This window comes from Labrus mixtus, chromosome 20 (genome assembly GCF_963584025.1).
Source record: "Labrus mixtus chromosome 20, fLabMix1.1, whole genome shotgun sequence".
Classification (NCBI taxonomy): Eukaryota; Metazoa; Chordata; class Actinopteri; order Labriformes; family Labridae; genus Labrus; species Labrus mixtus.
Genome location: NC_083631.1, coordinates 7,424,211 through 7,444,335, shown reverse-complemented (window position 1 = coordinate 7,444,335; position 20,125 = coordinate 7,424,211). Strand labels below are relative to the sequence as shown.

At 43.6% G+C, this 20,125-nt stretch overlaps 2 protein-coding genes across 3 annotated transcripts; both read left to right on the top strand.

Moving 5' to 3' along the window:
- Positions 1-18: 18 nt before the first annotated feature.
- On the top strand, positions 19-11,977 carry atad5a (ATPase family AAA domain containing 5a). Of its 2 annotated transcripts, none has more exons than XM_061065493.1 (22): positions 19-420; positions 1,469-1,529; positions 1,614-3,415; positions 4,296-4,374; positions 4,468-4,623; positions 4,748-4,850; positions 4,956-5,204; positions 5,384-5,532; positions 5,655-5,805; positions 6,012-6,323; positions 6,460-6,556; positions 6,664-6,746; positions 6,852-6,982; positions 7,080-7,257; positions 7,363-7,530; positions 7,644-7,886; positions 7,976-8,040; positions 8,135-8,330; positions 8,693-8,820; positions 8,914-9,752; positions 9,874-10,032; positions 11,142-11,977. In XM_061065493.1, exons 2-22 carry the CDS (start codon positions 1,479-1,481, stop codon positions 11,218-11,220), a joined length of 5,418 nt encoding a protein of 1,805 aa, XP_060921476.1. In that variant the 5' UTR covers positions 19-420; positions 1,469-1,478; the 3' UTR covers positions 11,221-11,977. The 2 variants fall into 2 exon arrangements, with proteins under 2 accessions (XP_060921476.1, XP_060921475.1); XM_061065492.1 differs by having other exon boundaries at positions 20-420; positions 6,009-6,323.
- A 240-nt stretch (positions 11,978-12,217) lies between these two features.
- On the top strand, positions 12,218-20,060 carry adap2 (ArfGAP with dual PH domains 2). The gene is made up of 11 exons (XM_061065507.1): positions 12,218-12,533; positions 14,334-14,458; positions 14,550-14,641; positions 15,432-15,520; positions 15,886-15,998; positions 16,610-16,759; positions 16,851-16,934; positions 17,796-17,858; positions 18,120-18,197; positions 18,281-18,509; positions 19,253-20,060. Exons 1-11 carry the CDS (start codon positions 12,446-12,448, stop codon positions 19,279-19,281), a joined length of 1,140 nt encoding a protein of 379 aa, XP_060921490.1. The 5' UTR covers positions 12,218-12,445; the 3' UTR covers positions 19,282-20,060.
- The last annotated feature ends 65 nt before the right edge of the window (positions 20,061-20,125 follow it).

Genomic DNA, 20,125 nt, shown 5'->3' with positions numbered 1-20,125 from the left:
GGAATCCTGTCGTGCCAAAGTTCACGCAAATTTGGCGCTCTTCAATCCTGACCGTCCTGGCGCGTTTTTGAAAGCGTAACACAACGTCAAGAAACATGTATATGGACTTTTTTACTCGGAATTATTCGCAGATTGAGCGGCTAACGGGGGTTCCTCTCGGGTTCGTGTAACCGGGGCCGACAAGTGGAAAATGTTTGGAGCACTTTCGAGGAGCAGAGCCGCTTTGAGAGAAGCAACCGGCGGTGTCTGCTAGCTTGTTGTTCTACATTGTATACGACTGGAAAAAACAAACAGCTGGACGCCTCACACGATGAACTTTGCCTTTGATGTTAATTCTCACACATACAGAGAAGTGTACAATAAAAGGCGAGAAGGGGGTTTCCTCTAAAGCTGAAGGAAGTTACCTGCTCTGTATTATCGGTGAGTGTTTTTCTTCCACCTTTATTTTCCTGGTTGTCCGTCTGTCATGTCGAACAAAACCTGGAAGAGCTTACGTTTCAGGACGACTTGTCAGTGGTAACCTCAAAACCTGACATTATCTGAACACTGTGTAACACTCACAAAGCGTTTGAATACAGACTTTGCTTTACTGGACCTTTTTGTTAATTATTTAATGGTACTGTACATTGTTCTGAGTATAATGGTGCATTCATGTGTATGTCGGACATATCGGAAAAACGAGTTCCCGAGTTTTAAAATGCGCATGAACACCTGCTCAAGTCGGAACAACAACTCGGAAAAGAGTGTGTTTTTGTAGATTGACACATGACATTATATTGAAGAAACACACAGAAGCAGACAATAGTGCAGCAGTGCAATGGAGAGTGCAGAGCTGCAGATATAAACACTGTTATGAGTCAGATTGCTTTATAAACAAATAGTACATGGTGTAGTGTTTACATTATTACAGAGGCTTGGCTGCCCTTCGATGTAGCAATAATTAAATATGAAAAAAGGGTGATTGTAAACGGTGACGATAAATAATAAATAGCATGCATATGGACTTTTTCCTGTACTTAGAAAGCATGGTCATTGTTTATTAAGACAATAAGAACTATTCCTGATAATCTGAATGAGTTAAGAGTTCATCAGAGTATCGCTGAATTGCTGACTTTTAAGTGCAGACAATTTAACATTTTAAGACTTATTGAACACAAAATGACAAAAAGCAGCAAACCTTTACCCTTGAGAAGCTGGAACAAATACTTTTTGAGAAGACATTTGTGAAAAAACCCAACTCAACCATGACATGATGAGCAAACTATTTGACATTTTTTCTCACTCAGTTAATCAGCTCCAATATGTAGGTCTAGGCAATAATAAATATGTAATGAGGGACAGAAGGATAGGTAGACAAATGTAAGTCTGATTAAGCTTTGCTGATGGTAACACTTGGAAATTAAGTTAACAGTTTATCTGGATCCAATATGTTCCACCATTTGCATAACACATTTTTCTTATTCTTTAGGTCTTAAATTATGGCTGGTGTTGTGGCTATGGCATCTGTCATCGAGGACTTTGACACCCAGGTAATTCTATCGCACTTATTTCAACTTAAACATATGCACTTTGTTGTTATCACGTGTAATTAACTTTGTCACTGCTTTTTACAGCCTTGCAAGAAATCTCGCAAAGATGCTGTCAGTCCCGTCGTCAAGACAATCACAAACTATTTCTCACCTGTGCCAAAGCCTGCAGAGAAACCCTTTTCTCCTCCTCGCTCCAACAACATCAGGGACTACTTCAGCCGGAAGGCTCCGTCCTCTAAGGATAAAAGAGGCTCACCAGAGCAGTCAAAAGAGAACTGTCAGACATCTCAGCCTGCAGAGAAACACACGGTGAGAGAGGCAGGGGCGAAACAGCCGACTCAGAAACGGAGCCGAAAGGCCAGCAAAGCAGCAAGGAAATTGGTGGAGGCTGAACCTGTTAACTCCACATCGGATGAGAGCTGCATGATTGTGGAAGAGCAACATGATAGCAGAGACTCAGCAGCAGGAGCAATAAGCAGCTGTGGCATTCTTGGCAGTGATACAGCGGCCCTGCTGGTCCAGCTCAGCGCCGAGGCTTGTATCTCTCCGGGAAAATCAGAAGTGAATGACTCTGAAACTGTCGGCTTCGAGCAGGCTGAAAAATCCGAAAGTGTTCATGAAGATAGTTCCAAACATAAACCAGAAATTGAATGTATCCAATTATCGCCAATTGCACCCCAAAAAGAGAAAGCAAAACAAGTCAAAACTGTTGCAAGAAATTCTCGAAAAAGGCTGCAACAGGAGGCAAAGGACTCGAAACCAGAGGAGAAAGAAAATGAGAGCTCCTTGTGTGATGTCAGTATGGAAGTCAACGTGGATGAGACTTCTCAGCTGAACAGCACGGTCACCATCTCCTTTGAGGATTTTGTGCGGAGTCAGGGTCAGGATGGGGTGGAAGGAGAGGACACAAGAGATGAACGGGGCAAAGCAGGTGACGGTGAGATCACAACAGATTCAGAAGAAACGGACATTGAGCAGATGGAAATCCCTAAAGCTGAGGAAAAGGTTGTTTCTACGGAGCCGATACTACAAGTCTCACCTCGAACACTAACCATCCAGGCTGAAGTGCATACAGTCTCACCCAAACTGGACGCTAAGGCTGGTGGGAAGGTAGCTTCCATCTTCAACAGGAGGAAAGGAGCGGCGAGTCCTGCTGAATTAAAATCAACTTCAGAGATGGAGGCTGGAAAACAACTTCCTTCTCCCTCTCTGACTGTCAAGCGGAAATCCAATGTGGTTCTTCAGGAGGAGGATCTAGAGCTCTCTGTGCTCGAGAGCGAATCCACGACAAAGTGCAGCGACGCAGAGAGGAAGCAGTTCATGGCGGCCTTCAAACGGCCCGGTGTGGACGGGTCCAAAACCAAGCCTGCTAAGAGCCAGGGCAAGCAGAAGCAAGCCGGGGAGGAGGCAGAGAAAGTGGCTGAGGAGGACGGCGAAAGACCGACCTCTGTCGAGCAAGAGCCTGCTCCCTCTGAGGAAAACAAAGCTGTGAAAAAGAAGAAACCAGCAAAGAAAGGCAGACGGAAAGGTCAAGAAGAAAAAGAGGCTGTCACCCCTCTGCCTCCTGCTCCTGTGGAAGAAACAGTCGCCCAGAGTGTTGAGGTCGATGATAAGAAAGAAGAACTTCCCATGACCTCTACTCCCTGCATCCCAGCAGTAAGGAGGTCCAGGAGGGAGCCGGCTGTTAGAAAAACACCCGAGGCCACTCTGACAACTCCTATAAGAAAGACCAGGAAACAAATCGAGTCGAAGGAGGACGCTGCAGCTGCTGATTTACCCGACGACAGCCCTGCAGACGTGTCCACCCCAAGGAGACGTCGGTCCAAACACGGAGTCTTTGTAGCAGAGATGCTGTGCCCACCTGACAAACAAGAAAGCCCAATCAGGTAACGCAGGAGGATTTAAAACAACATATTAATATATAAAGTTTGTTTACTGTTTAATTTACACACCCAGTTTATTATTTAAACTAACCTAAACCTAATGCAGAGCTATAAATGAGTCCTGAACTTGCTGGTTAGACTCTCTTATTGGTTAGACTTCACGACACCTGAATTAGAAACATTGATAAGATACTAGTAAAAATCAAACGATATCCACAACAACAAGAGTCCTTGGCAATTTAGACAGTGTCACCTCCCACTTTTTATGTTTGTAAGAATGCAAAAAGAGGAGGGGCTCTTAGACCGCCCCGTTCCCCGGCCTGTTCGATGGCCACGTCTGGTCCGTGTATTTAAAACACAAGTACATCATTGCCTATCTTTTACATCATATATAACTTTTGCATCTTATGAGGCACCAAAAAAACTCGAAATGTCAGTTTTTACCAACGTGTGAATCTGAACTGACTGCCGCTGCTCTCTCTTTAGCCCGCGGCAACTTTGAGTTAAAATACGGCCGAAGATCTCTTTTTTTATTTATTTTTTTAATAGCTTTTTTACTTTTCAATACGATTCATCATTACAATGACAGAGATCGTTTTGTTTTAAAACACGGGGTATCAGAAAGTATTGAAGATTTTGACAACCATAACATAGAGAGAAGTATTAAATAGTTTAGCATAGTGCAGAATAACAGTAATGCAATACAGAGCAACAGCATTAACTTAACTTTATCATCTTCTTACAGGGAGGAATGACTGCTGTGAGTTTGTTAGAATACTTTAAGTCAAGTGTACTATAAAAATAACTGCAACACAGAAGTGCGTAGACACATGATTAGGGTTACATTTGATTATGTTCACATTTAAATGTTTTCTTTTGTAAGGATCAAGTTCACGAGAGTTCAGAGGAATGTCTCTTCGACCAAAGCTGAAAGTGGCAAAAACACACCTGTGGCTGCTAAAGTAAGCATTATTATTATTTTTAATTTAAAATAACTTGATTACATTCTCCTTATTATGGGCTCAGGATGATCAACAACTCTTTGTTTCTCTCAGGCATCAAGTGATGCTAAAAAAAGGAAGCAGGCGAAGAAGTTGGTGGAGAAAGCCAAAGTGATTCAGCAAAGTAAAAAAGCTAGCAAGGAGAAAGGCACCGTAAGGCGATCGTCACGAGCCGAGGCCTCCGCCAAGAGGAGCTACTGTGAAGACGAGGTACACAACAGATGGATTGGGATTTATTTTAAGGGATAGTTAAATGTTTTTAAGGCTTGTTTCACACTAGTGACCCGGGCTTATTGATTTTTATTGACCCGGTTCATCCTTTTTTTTTTGTTAGGATTCTGTGATTTGTCTGGAGGAAAGTCAGTCTGAAGCACCTGAAAAGACTCAGAAGTCTTTACGAAGTCTAAATGACGTTCTGGGAAAAGCAACATCTGCAGGCAAGGACACAAAGAACGCCGCATGTCGTCTTTTCTGCTCTAGGTCACAATTTGTGTAAGTGTTTTTTAAGACTCTTATTTAACGTCGTGTTTTCTTTCCCACAGGCTCCAAAGTGTCGTCGCTGGCTCAAGAGAAATCTGCCCGTAAGGTGTCAATCTTTGATGACAGCAGCCGCGACGGCTCTGAGAGCACGCAGGATGACGAGCAGTTCAGGGCGCGCAGAGAGTTCCTGAAGAGCGGCCTGCCCGAGTCTTTTAAAAAACAGATCGCCAAGACCGCTGCGAGCAAGGAGGCGTACTCGCTGTCCTGCTCCTCCTTTCAGCCAGTGATTCACATACAGCAGCAACTAATCGGTAAGCTGTTCAAAATGTGCATGTTTTTATCTTCATTTGAGAAATGTTATTTCTTTTATACCGCGCTGACTGGCAGCGGCGGTCACACACTGTGTTGATATTGGCAAAGGAGTGACGTACAGTATACAGATAATCGTACCAGAGTCTGTTCAAACTTTGTTTTTGTCTCGTTTTGACAGATCGTCCTCTTTGGAGTCTGCTGTGGCCAGAGCCTTCGTCACTGCGTCATCTTAAAGAGCTCTGGTACCAAACATTCAGCCCCCTCCAACCCGTCTGTGGCGCCCTCTGCGTGAAGACAAAACCCGCCTGCAGAGCCTCTTTTGAACGAGTATGTTGGAATCTTTTTCATCCTCTTATTTTCTCAACGCCTTCTGCAAAAATGTGCCATGCAAGTTGTTTTTTCTGTAAGAGCTTTGACACAAAACTGACTCACATCAAAACCTTTTGAAGGGTTCTGGTTGGAGGCCTGAGATCTCTGAAGGTGCTCGTCAGCTTCTCGTGGAAGAGGTCCGAACGTCAAACCCGTCCTTCCCGGTTCAGATGTTCCTCAGTCGCTTCCTGAAGAGACGCACTGACCACCAGCAGCAGAGCACGGCCTCAGGTCAGTCTGACACAAACCTTCTTAACTAAAACAAAAGTAGAAGTGTTGTGTCGTAAAGCATCAGGATCCATTTGCTTACTATGTTTTTCTTTAAGCTTTGACGAGATAATCATTTGCACAGAAACAGAAAATGCTGCTCAGGTGTTTCTTTACAGCGTCAAATCATATTAAATGATTTCCCACACACATGGCATGTTATTCAGCAGAACCAGAGGCTGCAACGAAAGACCCGAGCTCAGCAGGAGGGAAGAGAAAGAGGGCGGACGATGACGGGGAAACAACAGTGAAGGTCGCTAAGAAGCAACGTGCCAACTCTACGGAAGAGAAGATTTCAACGTCTGAGCCCGAGCCGCCAAAAAGGGGAGGTCGTACGAGGCGAGGGCAGAGAGCCAAGCAGGAGGATGGGGGGACTGAGAAAACCAAGCCTTCAGTTAAAGCTGCTCCCGTCCCACCTGAAGACGACTCTGTGGTCGTGGTCGATGATGTCCTTTTGGTAGATGATGATGCAGAGAAAAAAGGTGAGACGACAAATTCCTATCGACTGAATCTCTTAGTTTTTATCGTAACTTCTCTCTCTTCTGCCTCTAAGTACTGTCCTTTATAACACAGAATATATTTCAAGCCTCTTTCTCAGTCTTTGGTTTGTTTTTACAGATGTGGTGAAGGAGGACGTGTTATGGACGGACAAATATCAGCCCCAGCACTCGAGTGACATCATCGGAAACCCCGCTTCAGTGAGGAGGCTGCACAGGTGAGACACTGAAACTTTTATGTGGTTTCAGCCCTGGATGCTTTGCTATTAAGGGTGGATTGTGGAACGGGAACATACAAAGTTTCATGTTTGTTTTATTTGTGCAGCTGGCTCAAGGAATGGAAACTCCGTACGGACCGGGAAGAGAGGAAAAAGCAGAAAGAGAAGAAACAAGAGGAAAGCAGCAATGGTGGGAGCTTTAAAAAAAAAAAAAAAAAGTATTTATGGTCTTCATATCGAGTTGTTTTTTCTCGACTGTGTTTGTTTTGACAACATGATTGCTCTCTGTGTTCAGACTCAGACTGCGGAGAAGACGACTCCCAGGACGGAGACGACATGTTGTGCAACACAATGATCATCACAGGACCCACTGGAGTAGGAAAGACTGCCGCTGTTTATGCTTGTGCTCAGGAGCTCGGCTTCAAGGTACAAAAAAAAAAAACCTCCAGGATCAAAACTCTGACACTGGTGCAGCTTTCAGCGTCTTCATTTCCAAACGTCCCTCTGGTCTTTTCTCTCCCAGGTGTTCGAGGTGAATGCTTCTTCTCAGCGGAGTGGCCGTCTTATCCTGTCCCAGCTGAAGGAAGCGACTCAGTCACACCAGGTGGACAGTCAGGGGGTCAACGCCCACAAACCCACCTACTTCAACAGCTACGGCACGAGCAGCAGCGCCGGAATCATGAGGCCAGGGTCCTCCCCCAGTGAGTACACAACTGATAGTGCTCGCAGTGTGAAAGGATATGTTCTCTGCAGACTGTGAATGTGCTTGGAAATTGATTGTTGATTTGTTTTTCTACGTCTTTCAGGGAAGATCAACTCTCCTCGTCGGGTGGTTTCCTCTCCCAGAAAACATCCCCAGTCCCCAAGAGGTGCTAAAAGAGGAGGCTTGGCTCCCACGGCTTTAGCTAACTTTTTCAAAATGGGCCGACCCACCAACAAGGAGACGCCTAACACTAAGAAGAATGAGCAAACTGGTAAACACACCTTCAATGTGTCCGCCTTCTTGACATGTCTTATGATGTTATCTCTATAAAATCTGTTTGATAACCGGTGCTTCTTCATCTTTCTTGCTCATCTCTTCATACAGAAGCATCCAAGAAAGACGTGAAAGCGAATGATTCTGCAAATAAGGGTAAAGCCTCAGTCGTCAAATCGGCGACATCTACCGCCCCTAAAGAGAAAAGTAACGAGGAGCAGAACAAGAAGACGGCCACCTCGCTCATCCTGTTCGAAGAAGTGGACGTGATTTTTGACGATGACTCAGGTTTTCTGGCTGCCATCAAAACATTTATGAGCACCACCAAGAGACCGGTCATCCTCACGACCAGCGGTGAGTAAAGCAAGGAGGAAACAACGAGTCTTCAGTTTATTCCTTTTTTTTTGTTTTGCATTAATTCAAACTCTTGTGCATTTCTGTAGATCCGGCTTTCAGCTCCATGTTTGATGGAAACTTTGAAGAGATCCTTTTCAAATCTCCGTCAGTGGTGGGTGCACGGCTTCTTAAATAACATGTTCTACTCTCAGATCTCACAGACTCGATCGGTTGTTAAAAGTTTGTGTGATGTCGTGATGCTTCAGGTGGATGTGAGCAGCTTCCTGAGGCTGTTGTGTCTGACCGAGGACGTCAGGACAGACCAATCGGACGTCAGCTCTCTGCTCCGACTCAACGACTGTGACATCAGGCAGAGTTTACTGCAGCTGCAGTTCTGGACTCGCAGTGGAGGAAGAGGACACCGCAGTGTGACCGAGCCATTGACTCAATCTTGCAAAAATGGTGAGGAGAAAGAGGAAATATGAAGACATTTGAATATTATCGCTGATACTGACTTTACTTCGCTTGTTTATATTTCATTTTTATTATATCTATCTGAGGTTGACCTGGTGAAAGGAAAAGCTGCAGATCCTTAGATTAAAGGGCAGAGAACCAGCAGATGTGACATTTATGCTTCAGAAAATGAATTGAGTTTATATCGATGTCAGAATAATTGGCCTTTTAAATTTTCTTGAAATGGTTTAATCATGCGTGCAGCTCTTGGATTCTTTTCAGAATGACTCCAGGAAACGTGCTTTCAAACAAAGTTCTAATAGTTAAGCTACATGCCACCGTCTTAAAAATGTCTTCTTCCTCCTAAACAGCCGAAACAAAACCAGAGACGGATGAAAAGGCAGCGTGCGCTCTTCCTCCCTGCGACAGCGGCTGCACTGAGAGCTTGCTCGGTCTGCTGAACTCAGAAACAGAGAGAGACATGTGGGAGCTGCTCAAGGTAAACTCCTTTTACTAAACATATAAACATGACACAAGCGAGGCTGTGTTGTTCTTGATTTTAAAATAATGACCTGATGTTTGTCTTCAACAGAGCCGGAGTCTGGTGGAGGAGGAGTTGTGTTTTGAGCGGCTGACGAACAACAGGCGACGAGGAGTGGACCTGCTTTATTCCAACATGGAGATGCTGTTACCTGTACCATGCACACAGCTGACCACCTCTACCTACAAGCTGCCGCCGCCTCCTCCTCCATCTCAGGACCCTCTCTCTGATACACTGCCGTCACACCAGAGGTTGTTGCTCACGTCAGAGTCAGCAGACGATAGCAGTCCAGTTAAAATGTCCAACAGAATGAGGAAGAACAAGAGGAGGCATTGTTTACCTGAACAGGAAGGACTAGACTCGGACTCAGACTCTGAAGACAATTTTCTGTCTCTCTGCAAGCCGCAGGAAGCTCCTCCAGCAAAGGAGGCAGCCACACAGAGTTTAGTCTCAGAGAAGGTAAAGCGGACGCCCCTGACTCCTGAGGAGCAGGCTAAAAGTCTCCCAGTGTCCCAGGGTCTAGAATCAATGGCCGACTTCTTTGATAACATGTCCTACATGGACTCCTCTCTGTTAGTCCGATCAGAAGGGGGCGACAGTGCTCAGAGGAAGTCACAAACCGGTGCAGTGGTGAAAGATGGAATGACCGACGAGCCAAGAATTGACATGGGCCGAGCGAGCGGGGTGAGCGGGGAGCTTGTCTGGGAGATCCCGGCTGCTGTGGAGGCTCTGAGCTTCCAGAAGTGTCGGGTTTCTCTGGCGGAGGCGTGGGAGAAAGCACAACAACTGGAGGGTGACTTTGGAAAGGAGGCCGCGGCAGAACTCAGCCTCCCTGTGGCCGCTCACCGTGAAGGTTTCAGCTTCTCTCAGGACGGCTTGTGTCGAACACAGTGAGTCTTTCTCATCTGTCTCTGCAAAAAATCTATCAATATGAATCCCTGTTTGAATACCACGGTAATCTAATTTAACGACTGTGGAAAATAAGAGTTACAGTGTGTGTTTCTGTTCCAGGCTGGTCCAGCGGAGGAGAGAGGTGATGGAGAGTCTGACGGTCAGAGGAGTGTTTGGTTCTCTCTGTAACAGACCTGCAGCTGCTCTCGACTTTATGCCGGCCCTGCGCACCATCTGCAGATCGGAGCAGCTGAAGGAACAGGGCAAGGTCAAACGAAGGTGAGCATGCAGAACACTTTGTTCTTTTTTTAAACTCGACAGGCAGCATTGGGTCTTAGACTTTATAGTCCTAAATGGGCAGCAGTGTACAGGTTTGACAGCCCAGAGGAAAACACCAAAAACACACGGCTGATTCAGCGAGGCCTCCTGTTAAGGGCAGTAATGTCTGCAGGATCAGGCTTTTCCTGAAGCGAGCCGTCCTGCCCCTCAGTGCTCGGTACCTTTAGGGCAGAAGAGTGAGGTGCTGGTCTCAGTTTGAAGTGTGCAGGATGTGGTTGAGTATGACTTGACTCATATACTGATATCATTTTTCTTTATATCTTTGACACCAAGCAGTTAAAAATAAGTGTATGAAAGTGTATGAGGACTCTGCATGCATGCTACCAACACGACTGCAGCCAAGGGTCTCCTTTAGTTTTTACTTAAGATTACTGAACATGTGGTTTTAGTTCTTCTTGTCTAAATCAGATGTTGTACATTCTCTTTATGTTTTTTTCTTCCTCTTGTGTTGGTGTTTTGTGTTTTATGGAAAGCCCTTTGTGAACTTTGTTTTAAAGAAGTTACAAATAAAGTTATTCTAATTAATTACAGACTGTGTGGAAGCTGTGGTACGGTGGCTGGGAAGTGCAAAGCAAAATTACAAAGTGTGAAACACTTTTGTAACAAACTTTAAAAAAACAAAAACATTTTTAGATTTTATAAAACAAATTTACAAGATGTGAAACACTTTTACAAGTGCTGAGACAAATTTCCAACCAAGAAATCTTGACAGAATGGGAATGCACCAAATGCAGGAAGTGACCTGGACGTGATTGAGTGAGGGGTCATTTTGTTAGTCACTGTACCGTGGTCCTCCAGGCGAGCAGCCCGGGTTCAGAGCCGGCCTGTGGCTCCTTTCCCCAATCGCCTCTCCCTTATTTCTGACTGTCTCCACTGTCAGGTCTCTTTATTAATGTTTGGGCACACTTTGGGTCTTGTCTTCTGTGTTACTCTCCTCCACACAACCCACCATGATGAATCTAAATGTGTATATTTCAGGTAAACATTGAGTTTCAGCGGTGTCTCTTTCCCCGGTGAACTCTGAGCTGTTGTGTTTCTGCCTCCTCCAGGTTCCTGCACTACCTCGATTCAATCAGCCTGGGTCTTGAAAAGAGCACTCTGCAGCACCTCGCTGAAGACTTCCCCTGAAGAGAAGACGATGTGTCCTAACTAAAAAAAAAAAAACTGTCCTTAAAGTGGGGCGCAATTTTTTTAAAAGGTCACATTTAAGCGTTGTGTTTGCAGCACGAAGAGTCGCAGTTGGGCTAAAGCCTGAATCAGCGTTGCCGGCCTCTCGTCTCTTCTTAGTGCTGGCTGCAGCAGGAGTCTGTGTTTGTGCACAAAGGTGAAGCTTTTCCTCCGAGATAAAAATGACTGAATCACTGCATACAGGAGAGGAAGTGTCACCTGAAGGCGGCACTCCTAATCGCCCTCTGGGACTTTGGTGCTCTTTAAGAATGCACTAATAACTACTTTGTAAGGTTTTGTATTAAGCTGTTGAGGAGTGTTTGATTTGTACAGTAGTGTTTTACACATTCACAATCTACCAGCCTCCTTTGCATTTTGCAAAGTGTTTTTATCGAATAGAAGTGTGTGTCTTTAAGGATTTGTATGAGATTCATATGTAAAATAGTTTGTCTGTACCTGTAAATTGTAATCCTCCACACAAAGAACCACAATGCACTCAGACTTTCTGCTTCTCTTTGAGTTCAAGAGGGCGGACAGCTTTCAGCAGAGAATCCTGCTTTATCTGTTTTAGCCTTAAATGTCACCTTCACACTCAACATTTTTTTTTTTTCTTGATTTCAATTTGAGCATTTTGTGCTTTGTAGCCTTTAATCTGTACACCTTTTCACTGTGGGTTTTGTTGTGACTAAATAAAGGTTTATCACAACCAAATGAATAACATTTGTCGGGCTTTTTGGTGCACATAAATCTTCACAATGAATTAAAGTTTTAGACAGATCATGAGCTGATGGCAGTTTTCTTTGAGAGCTTCGTGTGAACAGGTTTACTTAACACACTGGGTGAACTGGTTTCAGGTATGAATGAATATCTAATTAGAGTTTATATTTAGAAGGAGAGCACAGAAGTGGTTTGGAAAACAGGAACAACCCTCAGTGACAGAAGCAGCTCTTTGTTTCCGTCAGTTCATCTTGACGCGCTCGATAGAGGAGGGAGAGGGAGGTCCGCTATGCGTAAACTCATCTGTCGCAAGTTCCAGGTTTTTTTTTAAATTTGTATTCGACTTCTTTTTTTTTTTTGTCAGCTCGCATTTCGCCACGTGTCTTAACGATGTGACCACCATGTTTAGAAACGACAACACGCGTGATTTATCGTCGTGTGAGAAGGAAAAGCCAAAGTTCCTTTCACAATGGCAAACCGTGAACGCAACCAAAGGATCCTGCTGGAGCTCGTGAAGCAGCCGGGAAACAGTCGGTGCGCGGACTGCGGCTCGCCAGGTGAGCTCATAACAATGTGTCTGTGAAAGTCATTTGACCTGGATCACTCCTGATAGTTTCTCTACATTAACAGGCAAGGCTTCTCAGCACAGTAGATACAAAGATTTATCACTTTTTAATTGTAATGTTGTTGATACTGACACTGGCGGACTCAGGTTGTCTGAGGGAAAGGGCCAAAAAACAACAAGGGCACCTGAGACTGAAGGGTTGACTCAGGCATGTAAGCAGACAAGGCTGCAGTATTTCACTGTTGGCTGATTCAGCGAGGCCTCCTGTTAAGGGCAGTAATGTCTGCAGGATCAGGCTTTTCCTGAAGCGAGCCGTCCTGCCCCTCAGTGCTCGGTACCTTTAGGGCAGAGTGAGGTGCTGGTCTCAGTTTGAAGTTTGCAGGTCAGGATGTGGTTGAGTATGACTTGACTCATATACTGTGATAATTTTTCTTTATATCTTTGACACCAAGCAGTTAAAAATAAAGTGTATGAGGACTCTGCATGCATGCTACCAACACGACTGCAGCCAAGGGTCTCCTTTAGTTTTTACTTAAGATTACTGAACATGTGGTTTTAGTTCTTCTTGTCTAAATCAGATGTTGTACATTCTCTTTATGTTTACTGTTGGTCGGGCCTGTGGATTCAGAAATTAATTATATCGTACTTTGGAGGACTATCGTGTTTATAGAATTAATTTTAGAAACACTGGTGATTCTAGTTTCTGTTAGGGTCCTCCAAGCATCGTTTTTCATCATTATGTTGTAAACAATCGAACACCAACCAAAAAATTTGAAAAGTCAACAAATTATTTCCAAACACACATTAGTATTATTTTCAAAATAAAACTATAAATAAGATTAAAAAAAACAAAACCTCATAATTTCAAAATAAAACACAATCATGTTAATGCTAGCTGGAAGAGATGTTATTCATTCTCCAACATATTTGGGTGACTGTGGTCAGATGGGGCCCCCTTAGGGAGGTTTCCAACTGTCATTGCAAACTTTGCACATGAGACACTGCTGTGGTTTAAAGTTTGTCTGCCCTCTGGGGCGCCAACCAGTTTTCAACCCGTGTGAGGTGCATGTGTGAACAAGCAGATCAGGAGGATTTCAGGGGCAGTCCTCCTGAGTCTGAACTCCTCTAGACCTTTCAGGAGTGCAAATGTGAAAACGGCTAATTGATGTATTTGAATGATCAGTTTGGTCAAACGCTCTTTTTTTATTCATGCAAACAAACAAGACAGATTTACAAACACAGGAAGTGGCCCCAGAAAAAAAGCCCCCAAGTCATCATAGTTAGAAGAAATTACTTTTTGTTTCCTCATCTTAGAATGAGCTATGGTCACCTTAACCTAGATTATTTATATAAACCTGTAAGACTATTACACCAGGGTTAAAAATGGAACGAGAAGCTGAATGTGCTCTTTCTGTTACCTTCTCTCGGGTGTTTCTTATTTTTATCCTGCGGTCTCAGTCGAGAGTCAGAAACTGTTTTAATATACTGTATCAATGAGAAGATTCATGAGTCAGATTGAGGTTCAATAAAATAAAATGAACTAACTCTAATGCACATTTATAATGGGCAAGTTTAAAGTCTAATTGTTAGGTTTACTTTTTTACGTCGTCCCTGGGTGATATTGTGGTCTAATCCTGAACTTTCCTGAATTATACTTTGATTAATTAATTGATTATATTCTCTAGAACTCTGTAATAACCCAGGAGAAGAATACAATGAAGAGTGCAAGAAGGATTAGGTAAGGAGCTGCCAGGTGATGCGTTAAATGCCGCCTCGTCTTCATACATTTCAGATCCAGAATGGGCGTCCTACAAGCTGGGCGTGTTTGTGTGTCTGAACTGCTCGGGCATCCACCGCAGCCTCTCCAGCCGGGTCAAATCCATAAAGCTGGACTTCTGGGAGGACGAGCTGGTGGAGGTAAAGATCTGCTTTTATGTCATGCGCTGACCTCTAATTTGTCTCTCTATGATGTAATAAACTCCTAAACGTGTCTTTCTGTGATTGAAAGTTCATGAAATCCAACGGGAATGACAGAGTCCGACCTTTGTATGAGAAAGCTGTTCCATCGTACTACTATCGGCCCCAGGAAAACGACAGCGCGTGAGTATATTTTTAATCCAGAGTTTCTACATTTTCCAGATTTTTCTACTTTCCTTATTTCTTTGACGTTTAAATAATCTTTGCTCGCTTGCTAAGTGTTATATCCAGGATGTAGACGTTCCTTAAAAACGACCTGTGTGACCTTCTGATTCCTTCATGTTAGGCTGTTATGTTATTTTTTAAATCAAACTTTATTTGCACAGTGCCAATTCATAACAAATGTTATGTCAAAACACTTTACAAAAAGCAGGTAAAAGACCTTACTCTTTGTTTTTGTATCTACAAAGACCCAACGTTACAGTGGCAAAAAAAAACCTCCTTTAAGAGGCAGAATCCTCGAGCAGAACCAGACTCATGATGAACAGTAATCTGCTGAAACTGCGTTGAGTTTGAAAAATGGGATTGAGGGAGATGCAGGAAGAAGGATACAGATAAACAGAGAGAGAGGGGTGGGGGTCCATAGCAGCAGGCCGTCCCCACAAAGATCCAGAGAAACCAACGAGGCAAGAGAGCTCAGGTACTCCCAGGACAATATGTGGTTAGTAAGTTACATGAAGGTTTTTCAGATAGTAATATGATGTGCATGTACAGTATGTGATCTCCTGTTCATGAGCCGTCTCAGTTTGCTGACTGGGCAGTGCCACAGAAAACAAAAGAGAAGTGCAACTGCTTAACTTCCGCTTGTGAGAGCACAGCGATGGAGTCAGATTTGTTTACTGTAAGTCTGACTTACTGCTGCAGAGAAGTGTTTCCTCTGTCTAAATGTCTTTGACGCCTGCTCTGTCCGCAGCGTCCTAAGAGAGCAGTGGATCCGGGCCAAATATGAACGGATGGAATTCTCTGGAGAAATCAAATATCCGCCTGTCTCATACACAACAGGTGACTTTTGGCAGTTTTTTTAAAAACATGTATATCTTTTATGGTGCAAACATTTCTATATGTATATTTATATACTGTGTGGATAAGATGGTTCCTCAAACTCAGGCAGATCTGTGCAAGAAAAGCATGTTCTTTGTCCAACAAAAGGAAGAATCTCTGGGGAAGAGAAGAGAACATAGATAAGGACTGTACTCTTTTCTTTATATTAAAAACAAAGCATGAATCCACCTTGAGCTCAGCACTGAGAAACATTTAGCAAAGTTACAGTGGAGAGGGAGAAACTTTCAGAGAGCTGCTGGAGGGAAGGTGGGACCTGTTTGTAGTCTAGCACCTCTGACCGTGCTGCTCTGTTGGATGGACTCCAGGTTTCTTTGAGGGGATACTGTGGAAGAAAGGGAGAGACAACTCGCATTTTCTGAAGAGGAAGTTTATGCTGTCGGAGAGAGAGTTCACCCTGACCTACTACAACAAAGAGAATGTGAGTTACCTGCAGCTCTGACTCTGGTTTCTTTTCAATGAAAATAAATAATATATTGTGGCTTTATGGCTTTATTGTAGAGACAGGACTGTGGATAGTGTTGGAAATTGGGGGTAGAGAGATCGGGTAATGACATGCGGGAAATGTGCCGTTGGTCGGATTTGAACTCCGCCCGCCCGCTTCAAGGGGTACAGCCTCTGTGCATGGGGCCCAGGGACTGACCCCTAGGCCCCACCGGCGCCCCAGCTCATTATTTTCAATGCAGCTTATTTTGTCAGCTGAGCTAGCTTATTGTTTCAAAGGTAGCAATTAATTAAAGGTACAGTAGCTCATTCACTTGTTCACGTATTGGACGCTCATTCTGATGAATGTTATTTTTTAAGGTAAGGTAGCTATTTATTCAAAGGTTGCTCTTGTGAGTTGAGGACACTCATGTTTATAAAGGTAGGTCATTCTGTCCAGTCAGGTAGGGTCGCTCATCCTGGCTACTCCATCGTCTTAATGTTTCATCTCATTAAACCATTCTGCTCTCATGACCAAAACACCAGCACCACTAACTAAAACCAGTGTTTGTATCTGTTATTCTAATCTGAGGTGTCATTGTGATTCAGGAGTCCAAAGGCCCCAAAGCTGTGATCTCCATCAAGGACCTGAACGCCATCTTCCAACCAGAGAAGATCGGTCATCCTAACGGGCTGCAGATTACCTACCAAGAGGACGGTCGCACCAGGAACCTCTACGTCTACCACGAGAGTCCTGAGGTGGGACTGCACGCTCATCCAAACGTTCTGATTGTCATACCCGTGTCTTTGGAATCGTGTCAGAAGTTCACAGTCTCTTCTTCTCCTCTAGGAAATAGTGTCATGGTACAACGCCATTCGCTCTGCTCGCTATGCGTACCTGAAGACGGCATACCCGACTGGAAGCGACGAAGAAGTATGTTTTCTATACCTGCTTTCAGTAACTTCTACCTGTCAATACACTTTAAAATGTGCTCTAAATCCGGGCTTCTCAACTAGTCTGGTCTCAGGACTCACCGCCAACTCCGTCATGACAAATCAAGACCGTAACTTTATGATGTTTCTTGACCAATCAGATTTATTTCATGGAAAATAGTGCAGTGTGGAGCTCAGACGGTACAATACATGGGACAGAACAAAGCGAACATGTTTAAAAAAACGCTGACCAGCAGAACTTGAGTCAAAACAGAAAAACGTCACCTTAGTAAATCATATTTGAAGGCTTAAAGGTCCCATATTCTACTCCTTTTTTTTACAACTTTAAATAAGTCTCAGAGCTCCCCAAAACATGTGTGTGAAGTCTCTTGTTCTAAATCCACTCTGATCCTGTATTTGATCATACCTATAAACCCCTCTATTTCAGCCCTGCTCAGAACAGGCTGTTTCTGTGTCTGTACCTTTAAATATGTAAATAAGCTGTGTCTGACCACGCCCCCTCTCTGGAAGGGCTCGGGTGTCTCAGGCTTTCTCGCTCCATGCCCTATTGTTTACGGTGAGAAGGCAGACTCAGAGGGCAGAACAAACACCTAGCTGTGGGAGTGTCACCCACCTGGGGGAGGGGCTACTGCCCTTTGTGATGTCATGAAGGGAAAATCTCCAAACGGCCTGTTTGAGCACACATTTTCTGAAAAGTGGAGCAGGCAAAAAGACAGAGGGGATGGACTTTTCTCATCATTGGGGGGTTTGAAGACGGACTAGAGACACATATTAGAGTTAGAGAAACATGGGGAAGAACATTTTGCAGAATATCTGACATTTAACACTCGTCTACTTTCAGCTGATTCCAAAGATAACAAGAAAGTACCTCAAAGAGGGATACATGGAAAAGACCGGGCCCCAGGTGAGTTTACAAGGAGCAAGAGGTAAACAAACATACAGATGCTTGTTCTTTGTATGTTGTATGAACAGCTATTGTTCTGTAATGTCTGCTATGTTAACCCAGGCATTGATCTAAATCGTGCTATGAGAGTGTGTTTCTGTTCCTCCTACATACATGTACAACCAAACACACACACAGGAATTGAGCTTTGTCATAAAAAGTTCAAATGGATTCTGCATTTCTCTGCTGTAAAAGTGTATTATGTAATGTTTGTCTCTACAGCAGACAGAGCCATTCAAGAAGAGGTGGTTCATTTTAGACTCTGAGAAGAGGAAGCTGTTCTACTACAAAGGGCTGCTGGTGAGGAAACACACCTCATCACTGTACATATGAGCTCTGTGTGAGTTTAAACGGTTCTCTGTTCGCCTTTATTGTGAACGTAGGATGCAGAGGAGTTGGGGGTAATTTTCATTGGCACAGAGAGCAAAGGATACTCTGTGAAGGAGTGCGTCCCAAAGCACGCTCGGGGAAACAAGTGGAAACACGGCGTGTTGCTGGAGACGCCTGAGAGGCAGTTTGTCTTCATGTGCGAGCAGGAGAGGGAGCAGAGAGAGTGGATTAACGCCCTGAGACAAGTCCTACTCAGACCCATGTCCCCGCAGGATTATACTAGTAAGTAAGGCGACGAGGAAACTTCAACTTCAAAGTGTACAGTGCATGGATGTGAAATGCTTTCTTATATTCACTCACATATCATAAATATCATCTCTTTCATATGATGATTGATGGAAATCCTCGTCCCATTAAACCTCAGAGTATTTGCATTATAATGCTTCATGTTCAGGTTGAATATGACTCGACTTTAACCCACAAAAGTTGCAACTTTCGGTTTTGGACTATGGTGATCTATTGTACATGCACGCCTCTGCTCAGTGTCTCCTCATAACAAACTGTTAAACTCTGACTCACCACCGGCAGTCAAAAGTGCACAACCACACGTGTCGGGGGTTTCCACAATCCTGGTCGTTTATTACAAACATCAACCTGAGAAAGCCCGTTTGTATGGCTACTATTTTATCATACATGAGAAAAATATTTCATATAAAAAGTCTGAATTTGAAACTTTAAAGTGGTGCTGCATGAAAGTCTCAGCATTAATCAAGTGTTTAAAATACATTCATTATTATTTATTCTTAATTTGATAGAGAGGAGACATATGAACAAACACAAGTATAGAAAAAAGTTGTTTTTTAAGTCTCATCCAATGTCCCTTGGCAGATACATTTCAAAATGTGACATCATCGAGATTTAAATATAAAATGCACGGTATTTATTCATGAAAAAGACTTTACACAGCACCACAGGTATCTGTCATATATAACTATTGTGTGACCCTACACTCTTGTTTCTTTCAGTTGAAGCCAACAGCAGGTATAAGAGATGAAGAACCGCACGGTTAACAACGTGACGATGAAGACAGACTGCAGAGCTAAAAAACACAAGAGACAGAACTCCTGCAGCACGACAGATAAACGACATGGAGACACCGTGTTCCCCCCAGTCATGACTCCAATCTTTGTGTCGTTGTCAAACATGAACACTGACTGTGATCTGTGATCTGTGATCTGAGTCCCAGTGTGGATTAAAGACCAACTTCAACTTATTCTCACTCGTGCTGAATATGAGACTTCAGGAAGAACTGTGTCAAACTCACTGTAATGAACAAACTAAAGCCGTAATGTTCAATCAATGCAGGTCATCATGCTGTTTTTATTTTGTTTCTCATTGTTTCATTTTGTCATAAACATATGATTTAGCATTTTGTTGTGAACATATTTCATGGAAATGTTCCCCAAAACAAATCTATTAATGTAGTGAAAAGTGTAGTTTTTAAATTTATTTTTGGGCTTTTTGTGCCTTTAATTGAGAGATAGGACAGTGGATAGAGTCGGAAACCAGGGAGAGGGAGTGTGGAATGACGTGCGGGAAAGGACCTACAGGCCGGACTTGAACCCGGGCCGCCCGCTTGAGACTGCAGCCTCCATACATGGGGCGCGCAACCTAACCTGTTTTATTAATTAAACTACCAGAAAGTGTAGTTTAATTAATAAAACACTTGTAAATTAATGTTGGATACAAAATTGTTTAATAACATTTGTGAAGAAATAATTGGTGTGAAGGTGCAAAGTGCAAACATTAAATAGCTGCAGTTCTCTACTCTGACGCCAGAGGGCAGAGCAAATCTGTTTTGTTTTTTTTATTCAAATGAAGTTTGTCCTTTGCGGCTC